At 52.6% G+C, this 19,221-nt stretch overlaps 1 protein-coding gene across 4 annotated transcripts in view; it reads left to right on the top strand.

The window, feature by feature from the left end:
• Positions 1–19,221, top strand: part of DNMT3A (DNA methyltransferase 3 alpha) — a 97,956-nt gene that overhangs the window by 57,334 nt on the left and 21,401 nt on the right. For all 4 annotated transcript variants that reach the window (XM_045884210.3, XM_045884209.3, XM_054509642.2 and 1 more), the window contains exons 5-6: positions 2,884–2,927; positions 3,381–3,527. In XM_045884210.3, coding sequence (XP_045740166.1) covers positions 2,884–2,927; positions 3,381–3,527 — 191 coding nt within the window. The remainder of the gene's footprint in view (positions 1–2,883; positions 2,928–3,380; positions 3,528–19,221) is intronic.

The raw sequence follows: 19,221 nt of genomic DNA, 5'->3' as shown, positions 1-19,221 counted from the left end.
AGAAATGCCGAATCTCAGGCCCCACCCTAGACCTGTGGAGTCAAAATCTACATTTTAAAGAGATCCTGATTTCGATGCATATTGAAGTTTAAGAAGCCCGGCTCTTTAGTTACACGTTCTCTTGTTTAATCTTTGTGATCATGTGAGGAAGACTCTTATTGTCCCCATTTTTCAGATGGGGAGACTGAGGGTTCAGAAAGGTTAAGTTACTTACCCAAGATTATCCAACTAGTAAAGGACCCTTTTCTGCTCAGATGGAACACCCAGTATTGGGTTAGTGACTGCCCTCTGAGGCAAGCCTGGCCTTAGCCTTGTCATGGAGATTTGGGTTCCTTTTAAAGGAAATTTGGGGCGGGTCCCCCGGCTGAGTATAGGCTTAGACCGATGGGTAAGTGTTGGAAGCACCCTGGCCTCTCCTGCCCCCTGGACCTGAGATACTCTAGGGTCATGTCTGAGCCTGCCAGGGCCACCCTGGGAGGCATGCAGCCACCTGGCCCGCCTGTGACCCTGGGTCTGGGCCAGGAGCAGATGGACTGCAGAGGGAGTGTTGAGAGAGCAGCTGACCCTCCTTGACTCAGGACAAGTGCTGCATTCGGAGGCAGCCCAGTTTGTTGTTTTGCTGGGCCAGGCTGGAAAGTGTGTGTGTGTGTGTGTGTGTGTGTTTATGTGTGAGATATCACTCAATGGGCATGTGCAGAATCTGTCAGGGAGAAAATTCCAGAAAGAAGCCAGTTGGAAACTGGACAAGGAAAAGCAATTCTCTTTGGAGGAGCATGGGGGCCAGGGAATGGGGAAGGGGAGAACAGGAAGGTAGTGGAGGGTAACGTGAATGGGCTTGGCATTCAGGAGCCCTGAAATCTGATTTCAGCTCTGTCAGTAAGTCACTCCACCCCCACCCCCCCAGCCTCAGTTTCCCCATTGGCAAAATCTAGGGGCTGGACAGGTGCTCCATCATCTCTGTAGTTCCCTTCAACCCTGATTTTCTTTCATCCGAATGAATAGATGATTCCCCATAATGAGATGCCACGGAGGGACCCCCATAGGAAATGTTCGAGAGGTCCGAGGGACCCCTGGCCGCGGCCTGGTCCAAGGGCGGGCGCCCCCTTCTGGCAGCCCAAAGCCTCGCCGGGAGAACGTGCAGGTCTGAGAAAAGGGGTGGGGGACCCCTGGGGGCAGGAGGGGGACCCGGCTCCAGGGAGCCTGAGAAAAAGTCGGGGGAGCTGGCTGTGCTGAGCGGAAGCACGGAGGAAGAGACAGCGAGCCCGGGTGAGACATACCTTAAAAAGCCTGTCGTGTAAAGTGTTGGCGGCACCCCCGTTCCCACCGCGCGCGCGCCCACGACAGACACTGGCACGTCCGTGTCCCGTTGTCCCCCCCCCCCCCCCCCCCCCGCCCCCGTGGCACCGGCTTGGTGCCCATGCTGGCTGCCGGGGGAGGGTGGGGCCTGCAAGCGCCGGCCCTGCCTCCCCTCCCCCGGGCTCCGGGGGCGCTGTAACCCCGGGACTGCCCCTCCCCCGGGGGCACACACGGAGAGCCCCAGGGCTTCTCTAGTGAGAGAGAGGGAAAGAAACTTCCTGTCCGGGGCCTTCAATGCTGTGTCTGGTTTCCGCCTCAGAGCCGGGAGATGAAGTAGGGGCTGTTTTTTCCGTTTGGGGCTCCCCCACCCCAACTACCATGAGCCAGCCTCAGCGACCTTCCTGCTCTGGGCCCAAGCTCAGTCCTCTTGGCTTCAGAGAAAGGAGTTCAGGGGCCCAGATGAGAGGGGGGGGCTGCCCTCCCTTCCCCCCCCCGAAGTTCTGGAAGGCATAATTACGCCAGCCCCACAGCCAGGGGCAGCTGGACTGCACGGCGTGTGCTGGGCCTGGGAAGGGCATCTGGGTGAGGACCTGAGAGGCCCAGGGTAGGAGCACAAGGATATTCTGGAGGAGTGTGGCTGCCCTGTGTGGGGCCTGGACAGGGAGAGGACGAGACTGTCCTATAGACAGAACTTCTGGGGCCTCCTGCCCCCAGGGAAGCCTCTCCTTCTAGGAACTGGAATCCGGGCCCAGTTGAAGAGCTGCAGGGAAGAGGAGCAGGGAGATGCCTTAGGGAAAGGGATCCAAAGTAATATTTATTGAGCACCTACTATATGCCAAATCCTGCTCCAGGCACTCGATGTTCCCAGTAACCTAAAGATTTTAGAACAGTTGGCTCTATCTTGATTCAGTGAGAAAACAGGCTAAGAGAGATTACAGAGGTCACACGGCAACACCTGGAATCCAAGTCTTTTAGAATAAAGGTTCAGAGACCTGAGACTGGGGTGGGAAATGGCCGTACAGAGGCAGGTATCAATAACAGAACCACAGTATTGAGAACTGCAGAAGGACCCTAGAAATCATCTCCAGCATCATTATTTTCCAGATAAGGATGCTGAGCCTCAGAGACAAAGTTGCTTTATCAGAGTCTTGCTGCAGTGGCCGTGTACCCCATTGCCCCCCAGGACATCTCTGCCTCACTCCATAGCAGTATGCAGCTCCCTTCCAGGGCAGGGGGAGACTGTGCCATCTAGGCCCCTCCTCTGGGAAGGGAGCTGTTCCTAGACGACCCCATTTGTGTGCCTGAGACAGAGTCAGTGGGCCAGAAACCATGGCCCTGGCTTTCCTATCGTTCCTTTGGATTTGGGCCTCCGAACCTGCCCCAGTCTCTTCTCTGCTCTAGGCCATGCTCTGAGTCCTTGGGGCCAGCATGGTGCCTAGCACATGGTGGGCTATCAGGTTTGACACATGAACAACTGAATGGTTGGAGGACCCCTGTCCCTGTGGCAGGGACCCCAGGCACAAGGTGGGGCCTCTGAGCCACTCCCGTAACTCTGCCGACAGTCCCTTTGTTCTTCCCTCTCCACAGGCAAAGAACAGAAGGAGACCAACATCGAATCCATGAAAATGGAGGCAAGTGTTTTGCTCAACCCCCAGGGGCTCTGTGGATCCTGATTCTAGAAGAAAGCCACCTCTCTGACCAACTGTGGCGAATGTGTGTGAGGGGATTCCTGAGGTGGTCCCGTCCCCTTCTTTATATGTCCCCGTGTAAGGAGGAAAGGAGATGGGTGTGGAGGTTAGAAGCCCCCCAACAAGGCAGCCAGCTGGTCCCCGTCTGAGACCAAGCTCCTCCCCTCATGGTTCACGTCCATGTGCCCCCCTCAGCCCGTGGCTCACTTCTCCAGTCCAAACAGGGCCTTGCCCAGCACTTGCAGGGTTGACATCTCTGGCCAGGAGTCAAAGCTCCTGTGTTCTGTTCGAGGTGAGTGCCTCCTCAGTTTCCCCTCAGGAGGAGCAAACCTTGCAGTGGGACTGTCAGTGCCCATCTTAATGCCAGTCTGTCTCTCTGTCGTCTCTCTGTCCTAGGGCTCCCGGGGCCGGCTGCGGGGTGGCTTGGGCTGGGAGTCCAGCCTCCGCCAGCGGCCCATGCCGCGCCTCACCTTCCAGGCGGGGGACCCCTACTACATCAGCAAGCGCAAGCGGGACGAGTGGCTGGCACGCTGGAAAAGGGAGGTGAGGTGCCTTCTGGCCTGGGCCCCAGCCTGTCCCACAGAATTGGAAAACCAGAAGTTAGCTTCAGCCACCCTCTGGAGCTGTTGTCAGGCCCCGGCTGAGCCTCAGTTTCCCCTTCAGGTTAACCTCTTGCACTTACAGGGAACTGCTTAACTGCTAGGCAGTGACTGGTTTCTTTTTTTGTTCAACAAACGTTTATTGAGCACTTAACCGTGTACCAAGTAGCGTACTAGGCTCTGTGCATATGTAATTCCCGGCCTCGTGGAGCTGACATTCTGATGGAGGAGATAGAACAAGACAGAAAAGTAAAGGAGGGGCTGAAATAGAGGATAACAGAGGCCTGCTTTAGGTGGGGGTGGTCAGGGGAGGCTTCTTGGAGGAGGTGGCATTTAAGTTAAGACCTAAAGGAGCAGGAGAGCTGGCTCTGGTCTGGTCGCTCCTTGGTCTTTCAGTTCTCCACTGCCTCAGTGCCTCTTGCTGCTAAATCCCTCTACTAGCTAGCTTCCACCCTCCGACCCTTGCTGCTCACGACCCCCATGGAAGGTATCTGGTGAGGAGCGGGATGGGGTAGAATGTTCTAGGCAGAGGAAACACCACAAGCAAGACCCCAGCTTGTTTGGCAAAATGAGAGACCAGTATGCCCAGTGTGAAACGAGTGAGGGAGAAAGTGGGGTCAGACAAGGCTGGGAGGTAGGCAGTGATCCAAACACGTGGGGCTCTGCAGGTCTTGGCCAGAAGCTGGTATAATTCTGAGTACATGGAAGGTTTCTGTGCAGAGGAATGATTTGATGTGGATTAAAGGGGCAGCAGTGGAGACAGGGCAGATTCAGGACGTATTTTGGAGATAGAATCAGTAGGGCTTGCTGATGGATGGGAGGGGTGAAGGAGGGGAGGAAATGGAAGGACCCAAGGACAACTCGGAGGGGTCTCACTTGAATACCCAGTGATGGTTGTGCCATGTCCTCAGATGGGGAAGGCAGGTGGAGAAGTGGGTTTGGGACTGGTGGGAATTGCCAGTTCAGTCTGAGAGGCCGAGGTGCCTGGAGCTCGGGGGTTAGGGAAGTCTGCGCTGCAGATGCAAAGGTGGGAGGATGTCAAGAGCAGAAGCTGGTGTTTAAGTCCAGGGAAACTGATAAGCTCATCTAGAGACAGGGAGAGAGAAGAGGCCACGTCCCAGGATCGCATCCACAGAAACTCCACCATTTATGGGCTGTGTAGAGAGGCCTACAGGGGCTGAGAGGCATGCCCATCGCCTCTGACAACCTGGAGGTAGCTGGTGACTTTTCTAAGAGAAGCTTCCATGGGGGTGGAAGCCAGCCCATGGCAGGCTGCAGCAGGGACAGGAGGTGAGGCCGTGGAGACTGAAAGACCAAGGAGCCAGCAGCCTATCAATCCCGATGTGAGGGGCTGCTCTCATGTCTGATCCTCAGAGACAAGGCGGTTGATCTCTGGCACCAGGAAGTGAGCGGAAATGTTGCTGAGTTGCCACCATCTGGGGCGTTTACCCCAGGCCTACAAAGGAAGGCGTTACATTGTGTGAGAGCTTGCTCTAGAAAAAGGTCAGAACAAGGTAGGGGTTTGGCTACTTGACTGTTTCCAGTTCCTTCGGGATCCAGGAAGGCAGAAATTTCTTTCCTGGAAGAGCCTGGAAAAGGAGCAGCCTGTCGAAGGTCCCGGAGAAGAGAGGCACTTGACCCTGAGCACAAAGTGTGGTCTTTAGGACGAAATTCAGGAGCTGGGGCTGTTCTTGCCATCTGGTCAGTTGCCCACTTATCAGTCCCTGGCGGCCAGCAGGGGGGGGGTTTGCTTTTTCCTGCTCTCCCTGAGCCCGGGGGCCGGAAGCGTAGGCATGGTGACTTTTAGACCTGGAACATTTATAAGTTCTGTGGTTCTCAAACTATGCTCCCCTAGAGAAGCAGTATGGGAACCTGCTTTCAGCTGCCATAGCAAAGGGGATCTTCTCTCAACTCGCAGGAAAAATTGAGAGTCGATGCATTTTATCGATGTTAAGATTCCTACTAAAATTTAAAAAGACTTTATCATGCATCTCTTGTAGTATACGCAGAAGTACAGACAGTAATGTGCTGAACAAACCCCCATGTACCTTTCACCCAGCTTCAACAATCATCAAAAGCTTTTCTAGTAAACTTGAAGTGTTTGGCATCCGCTTCCCTAGCCCCAGCCAAGAAAGGTAATCAATGAGCATTATCAGAAAAAATTAAAAAGTTGATTTAATTCAAAGTGTTTGAGGTATATGTGACTTGAGATGTAGAGACCTGCCCCTGCCCCCAAAATATATTTTCTGGGGCGCCTGGCTGGCTCAGTCGGTCGAGCATGAGACTCTTGATCTCTGGGTCATGAGTTCAAGCCCCATGCTGGGTGTAGAGCTTACTTAAAAAAAAAAAAAAAGTATACTTTTTGCCAAACTGTTCCTTCCTTATTTATATTCTATGACTAAAGATGTCCGTAGAGAATTCTGTGACTGCCAGCACAGGTGTCAGAACTGCTGGTCCCCTCCCTCTCAGGCTTGGGGGGCAGGGGCCGCACTTAGGTGCTGGCCATGGGCCTGGGCTCCATTCAGGCTTCCTGCTGCCCTCCGAGGCCTGGCCCCAGTGCTGTACCCGCCCGCCTTGGGCTGGGCCAGCAGTCTCGAGGAGAGCTAGCTGCAGGTAACAGCAATGTTGGGGAAACACGGTTCCCCAACAGTTCAAGACTGCCAGGTTCCCTTCAGACAAAAGAGTAGTAACTGTCACCAGCAGAGTGGCTTACCAGAGGTAAAGAAACCCTTCCTCCTCTCGTAACCTCACCCCGTTCCCTGGCATCGACCCTTTCTTCTTCTTTTTTTTTTAAAAGATTGATTATTTATTTATTTATTTATTTGAGACAGAATGAGAGAGAGAGAGCACATGAGAGGGGGGAGGGTCAGAGGCAGAAGCAGGCTCCCTGCCGAGCAGGGAGCCCGATGCGGGACTCAATCCAGGGACTCCAGGATCATGACCTGAGCCGAAGGCAGTCGCTTAACCAACTGAGCCACCCAGGTGCCCTCGACCCTTTCTTCTTCCTCTTCTTTTTTTTTTTTTTTTTAAAGATTTTATTTATTTGAGAGAGAGAGATTAAGAGAGAGAGAGAGAGAGAGCACATGAGAGGGGGGAGGGTCAGAGGGAGAAGCAGACTCCCTGCTGAGCAGAGAGCCCGATGCGGGACTCGATCCAGGGACTCCAGGATCATGACCTGAGCCGAAGGCAGTCGCTTAACCAACTGAGCCACCCAGGCGCCCCGACCCTTTCTTCTAACACCGCCTCCCTCGGCCTTCCTGACCTTGGCCCTGAAATTCTTTTTTTTTTTTTTTTTAAAGATTTTATTTATTTATTTAACAGAGACACGGTGAGAGAAGGAACACAAGCAGGGGGAGTGGGAGAGGGAGAAACAGGTTTCCCGCTGAGCAGAGAGCCTGATGCGGGGCTCCATCCCAGGACCCTGGGATCATGACTTGAGCCGAAGGCAGACACTTAACAACTGAGCCATGCAGGTGCCCCTTGGCCCTGAAATTCTTACCCATTTCCTCCAACTGCATCTGCTCAGCCTCCTCCTCTGCCCCATGACAATGGCATCCCCAGATCTCTGCCTGCCACTCTTGATCCCCTTACCACTTATGTGCTCTCATAGATCCTACTACTTGCCTTCCTCCCAAAAAGACACCTCCCCTCCCAGAAGCATGGTTCCAGCTGTTTCCTAGGCAGTGTCACTTGAAGGCCCAGCCAGCACGTCCTGACCTCAGAATGCAACACCTGCTCTTTAAAACTTCCTCCAGGGCACTGTTACTGGGCGACCAGAACCCTCCATGTCTGAGCGCTGGGGGGTACTGGCAGTACCAGAAGCCTGGAGAATTCCTAGTTATCACAAGATGGGATGAGGTTTCAGGGCACCTCGGGAAGAGCATCACCCCAAGGGGCTTAGATCTCAATTCTGCCCGGATCATCCATGCATCAGCAAGAGGTGGCTTTTGGCTTTTGGCTTTTAAGGGATGAACTAGAATTTCGGGAAGAGGGAAGAAGGGCATTGCAGAAAGGTGTATAGCCTGTGCAAAGGTCCTGGGGCACAAGGCAGCATGGCCTTTTCAGCATCAGGAAGGGAAGTTGGTGGTGGGGCATAGGATGTGGGGCCTCAGGACTGTGTTGTCCTGTCTTGGGGTTTCCATCTGACCCCAGTCTGCACCTGCCCCTTCCCTGGTCCACATGCCCCACCTGTGGGGCCTGCTTCCCTCAAGATACTCCGTCAGCTAAATTTCTTTTTGCCATGACACCCTTGTCAGTCCAGTTATTGAGTGAGGCTTACTTTTGACTTTTACATCTGAGATTACCGACCTCCCCAGGCTTTCCTCCCCCAGAAAAAAATGTTTAAGAAGGTTTAGAATATCACAAAAGGAATGAAATTTAAAATAACCAGGTGAGGAAAATGAGACATTTGCTCCTTCCCTGGGGCTGAGGTGGGAACTCCGGCTGGAGGTGGGGAGGTGTTATCTTCTGTCTCTCCCATCACGGATTCCCTTCACTTCCTCACTAATCCTTTTAAGGACTAAGCTCTGCTTGAATCATGACCAGGCCCTGCTCTATAATGTACAGCGGCTCCCCATTGTCTCCCTCGTGGTGCCAGAAATCCTCCGGCTGTTTCTCAAGGTGTCAACTCTTGCTGTGACTTCATCCCACCCCGCTTCACTATCATTCTCTAAGAGAAAGGTCCTCTAAGAGGGACCAGTCCCTGCTTTATATTTGACTCTTCTTTCCTCCCTGCCTCTGTTCCCACTGGGCTTTCCTTGATCTGTTCTTTGGGAGTGAGTCCATGGAGGCTCTCCGGCTCACAGGGACCTCCTTCTCTCCACCCCGTAGCCCTTACTGTCAATATTTTTGGATTTAGCACTCCGTGATATCTCATAGGGTATTTTTCACTATTTCTTACGTGTTAATCGTGTCTTCCCCCATCATGCCCAGTCGGATGTTGGGCAGGGGAAATAGGCTCAACAAATGGCTCTGGGTTGGCCATGCAGTTGACAGGTTGGTGAATGTGGGACACCCCCTCAGAGAGCTCAGGCCGGGGATTTCTGCCTTGAGGCCCCAAGCCCTTGGTTTCCATATGGTTTTTTCCAGAGGCGCTGACAGTGTATCTGGAGAACAGCACGGAGCCAGGGGACCTGTGTGGTTAGGTTCTCATGGATAAGGTGGGGCCTTGATTCTTGTCCGCCCTGTGCTCCTGCTGTTTCTGCTGGGCCTCTGCTGTGCTTGAGCCCAGGAGAACCTGCCCCGCCCTGGTGGGCAGAGGGGCCTGGGCCCTGGCAGCGGGGAGGACAGGTGTGAGGCAATTCCTCCTTCCAGGGAGGGCAAGGCCTAGGCTCCTCTTTCTGACAATTAACGGGACAGAAGGACCCAAGGACTCTGGGCTTAGGAAGGGCTTCTCACATGTGGTACTTCCTTGGTTCTCGCCACTGTGAGGAAGAGGGGGTGAGGAGGGCTAGTCAGGCAGCTGGAACAGTCATCCAGCCAGAGGGGCTATGGACTCCCCTCTGCTTATGGTTGCAGGACTCACTTGCAGCTGGGGGATGTTGTGGCTCTGTCAATAGTCTCTTCCCCCCAGCCTGATTCTAAGTTCTGTCGAGGCAAGGATACCACGTGCTGCTGATCTAGGATCTGGTCTCTTTCCTGGCTCCCACTCTGAAGGGAGGGACTTAGGCATCCTTACACTTATGGGATGCTTCGTACACATTCAGTAGCGATGATGACAAATAATCTGTGGCTCAAGGCTAGTCTCTTGTCCCCTTCCATCCCCCTCCTACATCGGGCAGCTCCCCCATCCCCTGCCTCCAGGCTGCCCTACAGGTAGCAAAACTTTCATATTCCTGAAGGGAAGGGTGCCTTTGGAGGCTAGTTCAGATGGCACTTGGCGACTTACCAGAGGTGGGACCTTCAGCATCGCTTTTAATCTCACCGAGCCGAGGTCCCTCAGCTGTCGCTGGCCTTGGGCTATGCTGGGCACTCCCAGGCATGTCGCATGTCCCCGCGAGCAGCACTTGCCCGTGCTTGCTTTCTGCCTCTCCCCAACCCGAGCCTGGTAGATGCAGGCACTCTAGGCACCTCTGTCCCCGGGGCTGGCATTCAGAAGGAGCTGGGTAAAGGTGTGCTGAATGAATCAATAATTCTAATCTCAGAATTGTGTGGGTTGATAAAGTAATCCTTAATATCTAAAGCTCCTAGGGCAGGACTAGCATATAACAGGAGCCGGGTGATTTTTGAAATGATTCTAAATGACACAAGTATTACCCAAATACGTTCTTCTTGTAAAAAAAAACCTCATCCCTCCCCCATGGTTTTAATTCCTCCAGCAGAGGTGCCTGATGTTAGTTTGGTGCATATATGACGTGATTTTTTTCTATCCATCTATCAAAAAAAATGTATAATTTTGCTTCACAGTTGCTTTTGTTTCTTTTCCTTTTTTACATAAATGGAACCACATTTTAGTTTCATTTTACAGCTTGGTTTTTCACTTACGATAAGTATCAATAATCTAGCCATGTAATTACGGTTCTATCCCACCGTATGGATTACCATGATTTTACTTAACCTGAGTGGGGAGCGTTCATGTTATAGTATTTTGCTGCTTGAGTACCTGCAGCGGTGAACATCCTTGGTCATGCCTCTGTGCATCTGTGTTTCTCTAAGACAGACACCCAGGAAGAGAAATGCTAGGTCGAAGGGAATGTGTATTTTGCTTTTTGTCAGATCTGCCAAATTGCCCTCCAAAAAGGGCAACTGCCAATTTATGCTCCCATAAACAGGGTATGAGAAGACTTCCACCTTTGCCAACATCAGTGTTTTGCTAATCTAACGGGTGGGGAAAAAACGGTATCTTGTTATGGTTTTAATTGGCATTTCCCAGATACTAAGTGAGGCTGGACATCTTTTCATATGGTTATGGGACATTTGTGCTATGGCTTCTGTGAGCAGAGCAAATGTTGCTTCCTCTTGCTTTATAACCCTGCAGTCTCAACAGACTGTGCTTCCTGTCTGTCCTGGGAAGAACAGCCTGTGAATGTCCAGAGGGTCATCTCCTGCTGTGCTATATTCCATTTAATAAGCAATCACTAAGCACCTACTAAGTAGGGGGCCATTGTGCTGGGGGCTTTGGGATGAATTAGGTGTGATCCCATGGGCTTTAGCACAGGAGACATGAGAAATGGTGGCAACACAAAGTAGATCATTAAGCACTAAAACCAAATTATTAGCAAAGTATGTGGCTAGTAGTTTTAGGGTATTCTGGCCAGTAGGCATTCCTCACTTATCCACCATATATAAATGAATGACAACCTGAACTTTTGCAGGATGGCCTCAAAAATAACATCTCCCTTCAAGGAGGTGAGGCCATTTGGGGGCAGGCGTGACAAGAATACTTCACCAAAAGGCTGAGCACGTTTTTAAAGGCATGCCTGTGACAGCCTGTAATCAGAGTGACTTTCAGGGCTGGCCTTTAGCATGGGCTGTGAAATTGTCATCCTAGCGGCTCCCATGGTCTCCCAAGTGGGTGGGCCGTTTGCACACTGGAGGGTTCACTTCATCCCTGGGACACAGAGAAGAGCTCTGAGAACAACCCCAACTTTTTAGGGATGAGAAAGCAAGCAGCGGGGCTGGCCATAGTAGTGGGCGGGGTCTAGCGGGGGCAGGGGAGTGCGGAGGGGGCCCGCACCAACCCTGGAACCAGGCTAAAGGGGTCGGACTTGACTGAGCACCTATTTCATGCCAGGCACTGTGCCAAGAGCATTCACTTTCACCCCAGAGCTAAGTGAATTTGTGTATCGGGACCCACAAAATTGAGTCTGCTCCAGGGGCCCAGCCCAGGGCAGAAATCTAAACCGCGGTCCCTCTGTGCTTATGGGAAACACCTGTCCCCAAAACCTCACAGGCACCAATCACAGTTGTCCAGCTCAGCTTTCACGCTAGCTCACCTTACCCTAGAAATCAGGACCTGCCAGCCTTTTAAGGAAATTCCCAACGTCCTAGCCAATCGTGCCCTGCTTCCGAGTTGCCTCTCCTAATATTCCGTCAAGCTCGATCCTATCCAGAATCCCTCAGGAAGAGTGCTCCATTTCTTGTTAGGCTCTGTACTCCCCAAACCGTGGATTGTTCTCCCTTGAACAAAGGACATCAAACTCATTACTAAATTGTATTATTTTTGTCATTTGACAGATATATTGTCTGCAATTACTATAAGAACTATTTTTATCCCTGTTTTACTCGTAGGAAACCAAGATTTCCCCTAGATAAGGCGGTAAGAGCCACATGGATATGCTTGTAGAACATTCCCAGGGGCAAAACTGATCTCAGGCTGCTTCTGTTTTGCACCCAAATGACTCACCTAGAACAGGATCTGCCTGGTTTGCAGTCGTGACTTCTCCTCCAACTAAAGTATGGGGCTAAAAGAGGGATAGAGCTAGCTGGCCCAGCAGCCCCCAGCTGCCTCCGCTCCCCACCTCCTGGGCTGCCCACATGCATGCAGGCCACTCCATCTTTCCAGGTTTGGGTCCTTTTCAGCCCTCGGGACTGGTCCCCTGCTCCGCTCCTTTGGTCCTGAGCCCTTCCTTCCCTTGAGTTGCTGTTTTCTTGTGACTGTCCATTTGACATTGTGAGATTGGATTAAAACAATGTTGGGATGTGATTCAGGAGGCCTGGTTTCTGGACTCAGCCTCTGCCCCTGATGCATTTGAGAAGGTCTTTCCCCTCTCTGCACTTTAGCTTCCTTATTTGTAACGTGACGGAAATAGACGTAGCTGATCCCAGAGATTCTAAAATTTTATAATTTGCGGGGAGGAGGGCTGGAGTCATGCTCCGTAGCGCCTTTGTCTCCCATACTACCTTGTACGTGAATTCCAAATTAAATATCGGAGTGCATCCTCAGACCTTACATACATGCCTCTTCAAGAATCGCACATGTAAAGTATCCTGATAAGGATTCTTATAAAGACTTCCGTAATATTTACGTGTTTGGTGCTAGAGTCTAGCTTTCCTTTCCTCTTCATTACTATCCCTCTTTCCTCCTCTGCTGTTATATACCCAGATCAGAAATGTTGACCTTGGTGCTCATCTTCAGGCACTAGGCCCAGGCCGGGGAGGGGCTAAAAAGGCCATGTTGCAAAGTGGGCCCTCCTCCCCACAGCGGTTGACACTCATGTCTTCCTGGGGCATTTCCTCAGCTCGGGAATTCACGTTCCAGCTTCTGGCTTTGGTGGCCATCTACTTAGATCTGCCCCTTATTGTTAGTTTTCTTTTCGTGAATCACATAATCATTCATTCATTATTTTAAAGACTTGTCAAACCTTAACTGAGCAAGGTTCAGTTAAGGCGTGCCCAGGCTTTAAGATAAGACCACATGTGTTTGGGTATCTACTGCATGTCAACATTTTCTAGACACTAAGGAAACGAATGCGAAGGAAAGCCAGAATCCCACCCTGGGATTCCCCTTCCCCCCAGAGAGATAGGCACGTAAGGGAGTACCTCACACTGTAACCCAGTAGGACCATTTTAGAAAAATGAGCAAATGGGCCATGGGAGCAACTAACTAGCCCTGCCTGAGGACCTTGGGGCCGGCTTGCCAAAGAGAAGAGACAGCCTGCAGGCCTTCCACGGGAACCAGGAGTCTCCCTGGCAGGGATGGTGGGGGAAGGGCATTGAGGGGGGATCCTAAGGTAGGTGCCGAGAAATCTCTGGCAGTTTGGAGCCTAGAGCACCTCAAGATAGCTTGCATCGTTAGTTCAACTTTGAGAAGAATTCTCGTAGTACTTTCTATGAGGCAAAGGAGAAGATACAATGGTGATGTTCTCTCTGCTTTGCTTTAAAGACCAGCCCATTTGTCCAGGAGGCCCCAGGGATGTTCAAGCATGGGGAGGGCGGATGAACTGTGTGACGCTAGTAAGGAGCCAATATGCTAGACGAAGGGGGTAATGGCTTGAATTCGGTTATAACTGAACACACAGCACTGTGCTGTGTGTTGGAGGATTGCACATCCCAGGGGCGCAGGTGGCTGGTGGAAGAGCCTGGAATGTTCACCGTGAACCTCGGTGTCAGGTAGAGCGTGGGGCTTGTTCTGTGCTTCTGGCACCAAGAGTCTGGTGAGCTACCAAGGAGGGGGAGGGCGCTTCCTGGTGGAGGCATCCTTTGAGAGTTCTAGTAGATACGGATACACAAGGAAGGTATTTCAGGGAAAGGACCACTGAGGGCAAAGAGAAGGAGGCATGAAGCTTCTGGGTTATTTAGAGAACAGCAAGAGATCTGGTAACTAGGGTGGGAGAGTCAGGGAGGAAGCGTAAGAAGAGATAAGACTGCAAACGAAGATGGTCAGATCGGCAAAGGCCTTCCTGTCACGGTGAGAAATTTAGGCTTCATTGTGCAGGGGAGAGCAGGAATGTGAGAGAAGTGAACGTGGATTTTAGGAAGATAGCCCTGGCAGCATTGCAAGGGAGTCCAGAGTGGAAAAGTTGAGAAGGAAGATGAGTTAGGAGGGCATTCCATTTGGCTTTGACCGAGGGTCCAGGTAACAGGAGGCAGACATGATAGAATTGTCTCCAGTTGGAGGGCAGGGAGAAACCTGCTTCCTATCCAGGGGCTGGGGGTGATGGTCATTATCTGAGCTAGAGAATCCTGGAGGAAGAGCAGGTTTGGGACCAGAAGGTGGTGTGGGGCTTTTCATTTCCTTAAGGATGTATTCTGATCAGCAAGAGCTTTTAATTTTAATAAGGTCCAGTTTATCCATTTTGTTTTACTTTTATTAGTTCGTGTGCGTACCTCTAAGAATTCTCTGCCTACCCCAAGGTCAGGAAAATACTCTCTTGGGAGGGGCTGGACCTTTGAGTCAGGCGTTAGACAAGCTGCTTCTTGGCAGGGTGGCTGTGCACAGGGAGAGGTGTAGCAGGCAGCTCAAAAGGTGGGTCAGGAACCAGAGTCACCGTTGTGGAGGGCAAGTGCATGCTGCAGAGCGGGGAGGGGAGGGCCTGGAGCATGGAGGGCAGCCCGCATTGACAGGACCCGGATAGGGAGGGGCAGGGACACGGAGCGGATGTCCGGGACCTGAAGGAGTTCTGGAAGCCATTAGAGGACCATTCAAGCCCCCCTTTTCCGCCAATCTGTGGAGCCCTGTCTAATATCCGTGTGGTGTCTGGCCATCCTGGCCTTCCACCTCTCCGTTTATACTCTCCCATGGCCACCAGGTCGTGTGTGTGTGTGTGTGTGTGTGTGTAATTTTCCCCGTTTTCAGACTTGCCATTTTTTAATTACAACTCTTTGCAGATGCCTTATGACTCTTCCCCTATTCCTCTTTAGTCAGTAGAGGGTGGGCAGTATAAATAATTTTTCATTTCCAACTCAGATGGGTTGAACAAAAATAGGGATGAAACAGCTCAGTCTCCTGTGTATTTGCATCTAGATGCTGTTTAAAGGGCAACTTTGCGGGGGTAAACAAAAACCAAAAATTGAGTTGGACTTGCTTTATACGTAACAAAAATGCGATCAGAATTCAGTTTTGAAGGGCGAGTTGGTGTAATAATACTGCATCAGAATCACCTGTGCAGTGCATTCAAAAGGCACATTCCCAGGCCCCTTTTAGAACCTATGGAGGCAGAATCTTTAGGGCCGTTCCTGAGAAAGCTGGTTTTCTAGCCAACTCCCCAGATGATTCTGTGGCTTACAGAAGTTTGAGAACCACCAAGCTTTGGATGATTCCAAGTAAACTAAACTTGGCAGAGAAGTGATTCCCTGAAAGATGCATTTATTGTAGCACCCACATTGCGGGGGGGGGGGGGGGTCTCTGTGCACATTAGGATCACTTGGGAGTTTTGTTTTGCTTTAACCACCACGGCCTGGGCCCCTCCTCTGGATTCATTCATTACATTTAGAATTTAGTGATGGGCCCTGGCCCACATAGTTTCTGAAGCTCTCCAGGTGATCCTAATGTACAGCCCGGGGTGAGACTCTGATCTGGGACCACTGAGCTGGGAAAGAAGTGCGGCCTCTAAGCAGGCAGAGCTAGGGAACTGTTTCCAAACATGGGTGGGGGAGAGAAGACCGGAAAGGACTTGGTACAGGAATTCAAATTTTCCCTTTGGGATGGAGATGGTAGGCGTTCCTGCTGTTTTCAGCAATAGTTTACCGCAATGCTGGTCTGCCGGGCTCCTCCTGGGGCTTCTCTTAGGACTCTGAAACTTGAGAGGGTCTGCATGCCTGAATCTGAATGGTGGTCCCCAAGGCCCCTCCCTTTGACCCCCAGGCCTGGAGCAGGGGTGGGGGGAGGGGAGAGCAGCCCAAGCAGTTTGGGTTTACCAGGTTCCTTTTGACCCGTACCCCCCAGGTATGAAATTTACACTTCTCTCTAGGGTCAGGTTTCTAAAGCAAAGGGACAACATCGACAAGTCCTCAGGCCAACTTGTCATAGGGTTCTTTCCACCTCTCCAGTGCTGTGCCCCCCACCCCCCCGACTTCCTTCCGTCCTCCCTGCAACATTCAGCAGATATTCGTGGTCCCATCAGACTGATTAGGGAACCAGGATCCAGAGAAGCTAGGCATTTACAGAAGGTCCTGGCATCCGCTGCTCAGTCCCTGCTCAGTCCGAGACCTCATATCCCGCTCCTTGTGCGGACGTGGTGAGGTATGGGGACCAGCCACACGGCCACCTGCACCCCTGCTCCCGGCCCAGACCCTGCCCCCCACTCACTGGCGGAGCCCTGTACACCCAGCAGCTCTGGGCTAGGGGATGAAAGTGATCCAGAGGGGAGAGCTGGCTTTGCGGGGAAGTCTTCCCCTTACGGAGCAGACCTGGAGCTGGAGGGAAGGAGAAGGCAGATGGGGGCAGTGAGGAAGGAGGTAGCAGCTGCGGCTCCGGGAGCCTCAGGGATGCTCTGGAGAGCTGGGGCTTCCAGGCACATGGCATTAGCGAACGTGCAGCAGTGACTAGAGAATGACGGGGACTGGGGAGGAGTGAAGGCTGCGGGCAGAGGTGAGGTGAGGGGTCAGCCAGGAGGTGCCGCCCCCACCCTTTCTGTGGCTCTCTGGATCCGAAGAATGCATGTGAGTGATTGGAGTGCGTGGATTGTGCAGCAGGTGCCCCGGGGCGCCTCCTCTCTCATAGCTAGGCAGACGCTGTGCCTGCGCCTCGCACCCCTGCCTCCATCTGCTGGGGGGCTGATGCAACTGCACACACCCCCAAAGATGGGGCCGCTCCCATCTGAAAAACCTGGGAGGTCGTGCCCACTCCTCGTTCACCCTCTGCCATGCTCCCACTGCTGCCCTTACGGATCTCGGTCTCCTCCGATTTCCTTCAGCACATGGAGACAGCATCCCTACCACATAATTTACCATCTAATTGCATGCTGCCTTGGATGAGGGCTGTGGTTCCATGTGCGGTGGGTCTCGGGCACACGATTAGGCTGTGAGTAACAGAAGGGTGGAGGCCCGTCTCCCCCACCTACACAGTGCCCTCCCCTGGCCCAGCTACTGCAGGTGCTCAGGACGGCTGTGCTCCCAGATTGTCGGTTCCAGAGCACAGCACAGCCCCCCTGCGGGTTCTTAGACTGGCGGGGGGTGGGGTGCCCCTGGCCCCCAGCGTTTGCCTGAACGCTGCACCTCTCCTGGGCCCAAGTTTGGGAGGATGGCACGGAGCCCAACCAGGCCAGCACAGTGCAGGTTGCCATGGTGACCCTTTTGGTTTCCTTTCCGAAGGAGGATAGTTTCTTTCAGCCCAGATCATCTGCCTGGGCTGCCACCATTCTCTGCACTCTGGGAACCAGGCTGCCCAGCCCCATTACCTCTGCTTTGTGCCACGGGGGACGGCTTGTCGAGAGAGGCTCGGTTCTAAGCCACGATCCAGTATCAGCTGGTAGCGTGTTCTGGCTTGAAGGGGAGCAGGAGGGATAAGGCCCCGGAGATACGGCCTCAGTTCAGACACAGGCACTGGGGGAGCTTACCTCTGCATCTCCTTCTACCTCCAGACCTCTACCCCCTCCTCTCTCCAGACCGCTTCCTCTTCAGTTAGTGGCTCTGACCCTTTGGGTGGGCTCAGTTCCTGCAGGGTTTCAGTTTCCTCATTTGTAACAAGGACAGCCGGGGCCTTTAGTGGTTTCCACACCTGGCAAGAATCAGAATTACCTAGGGAGGTTTCTGAATAGATTCCTGGGCCCTGCTCCAAGCCTGCTGATCTCCATAGGAGGGCCCAAGAATCTGTATTTAAAAACCTCCTTGGGTGATCCTAATACAATTAAACCCGACCGACTTTGGGATTCTTCTGGCAAGATGATCTGTGGGGCCCTTGCAGGAAGAAAGGGAAGCTCTGCCCTGTGCTGAGGACTGACCGGCCTTTCTGGGTTCTCAGGAGCTTCTGAAGAGCCTTTCGCAGGTTACTCTTGTCAGGAAGCGGGTGTTTCCTGGTCATGCTGGCTAAGCCAAGACCAAGCCCCCACCTTTCCCCCACAGGAGAAGCCCGGAGAGAGAGAGAATGACAGGAAGGGGGGGGGGGGGAGATGTTGCCATAACAACCAGCTCTAGGCAGAGGCCTTCCTTCCAGGGGCTGGTACTTCACCCCAGTAATGGTGGTTTCCATGGAGATGGGTTACTGAGGGACAGGGGGAACATTTGCCCCACTTAGAGCATTAGTCAGGAGCTGCCAGAAGGCAGAACATCTCTAGGTGGGAGCCTTGGACCCCTGTCAACTTCAAGCCGCACCCCCCCCCCCCAACTATGGCCTCTGCTCTCCAGGTGCAGGTCTGACACTCTCCTGCTTAGTTGCTCTCTCTGCGATTGGTCTCCCTAGCAACAAGTCCTGCCAACTCCTTGCTGTTGGCTCCGTGGCTATTTTTAGCTTCACCGCCAGCAGCCCAGTCCTGGTCATTTGCTTGCAACCTCCATGTGGATTGCAGGGGAACAGGCAAAGATTCCTGGCCTCTTTGGGGGGCCCTAGGCCTGCACCTCTTAGCACCTATTAGAAATTTGCTCTGGAAAGTATCTGTCCCCCACTGGGAACTTGGGCAGTGGATTCTGGAAGAGGCTCCCAAGACAACGTTGAATTCAGTTCAGCAAACGCTGTTTAAATCCTCTACAATGTGCAAGGAGCGCTAGTCCTCACCGCTTCCATAGGAAGCTGAATAAGGTCCAGGCCCTGCCCTCTAGGAATTTTTAATCTTGTGGAGGAGAAAGATGAGTACACAATCGCCTTAGTGGGCAAATATGGGCAGGTGCTGAAAGAAGATTACAAGGTGCTATGGGAGTAAGGTGGAGGAGGGGCAGGGTAATTTTTCAGTGAGGGGAAGGTAAGGGGGAGAGGCCAGAGCAGCGCTGTCCCCACAGAACTTTCCGCAGCGATAAAAATGTTTTAAAATCTGTGCTGTCCAGGACAGTAGCCCCAGCCACGTGTGGCTCTAGGACACTTGGAAGGTGGGCCAGTGCAACTGAGGAACTGAACTTTTCCTTTTATTTCATTTTAATTCATTGAAATAGCACATGCAGTGAGTGGCGGCCCTGTTGGACAGTTTGGGTCAAAAGAAACTTCCCTGGTGGAGGTAACTGGTGAACTGGGCCTGGGAGGACAGATAGGATTTGGGCTGGTGGGAGTTGAAGGGGAGGAGCAAGGAACAGCATGAGCAAAGGCACAGAGGCAGGGAAAAGGGCATATT

This window comes from Mirounga angustirostris, unplaced genomic scaffold (assembly GCF_029215605.1).
Source record: "Mirounga angustirostris isolate CCGP_5_RB_7025 unplaced genomic scaffold, mMirAng1.0.hap1 SCAF_10, whole genome shotgun sequence".
NCBI classification, from domain to species: Eukaryota; Metazoa; Chordata; class Mammalia; order Carnivora; family Phocidae; genus Mirounga; species Mirounga angustirostris.
Note: the sequence above shows the minus strand (reverse complement) of the source record. Positions and strands in the feature narration are given on the sequence as shown.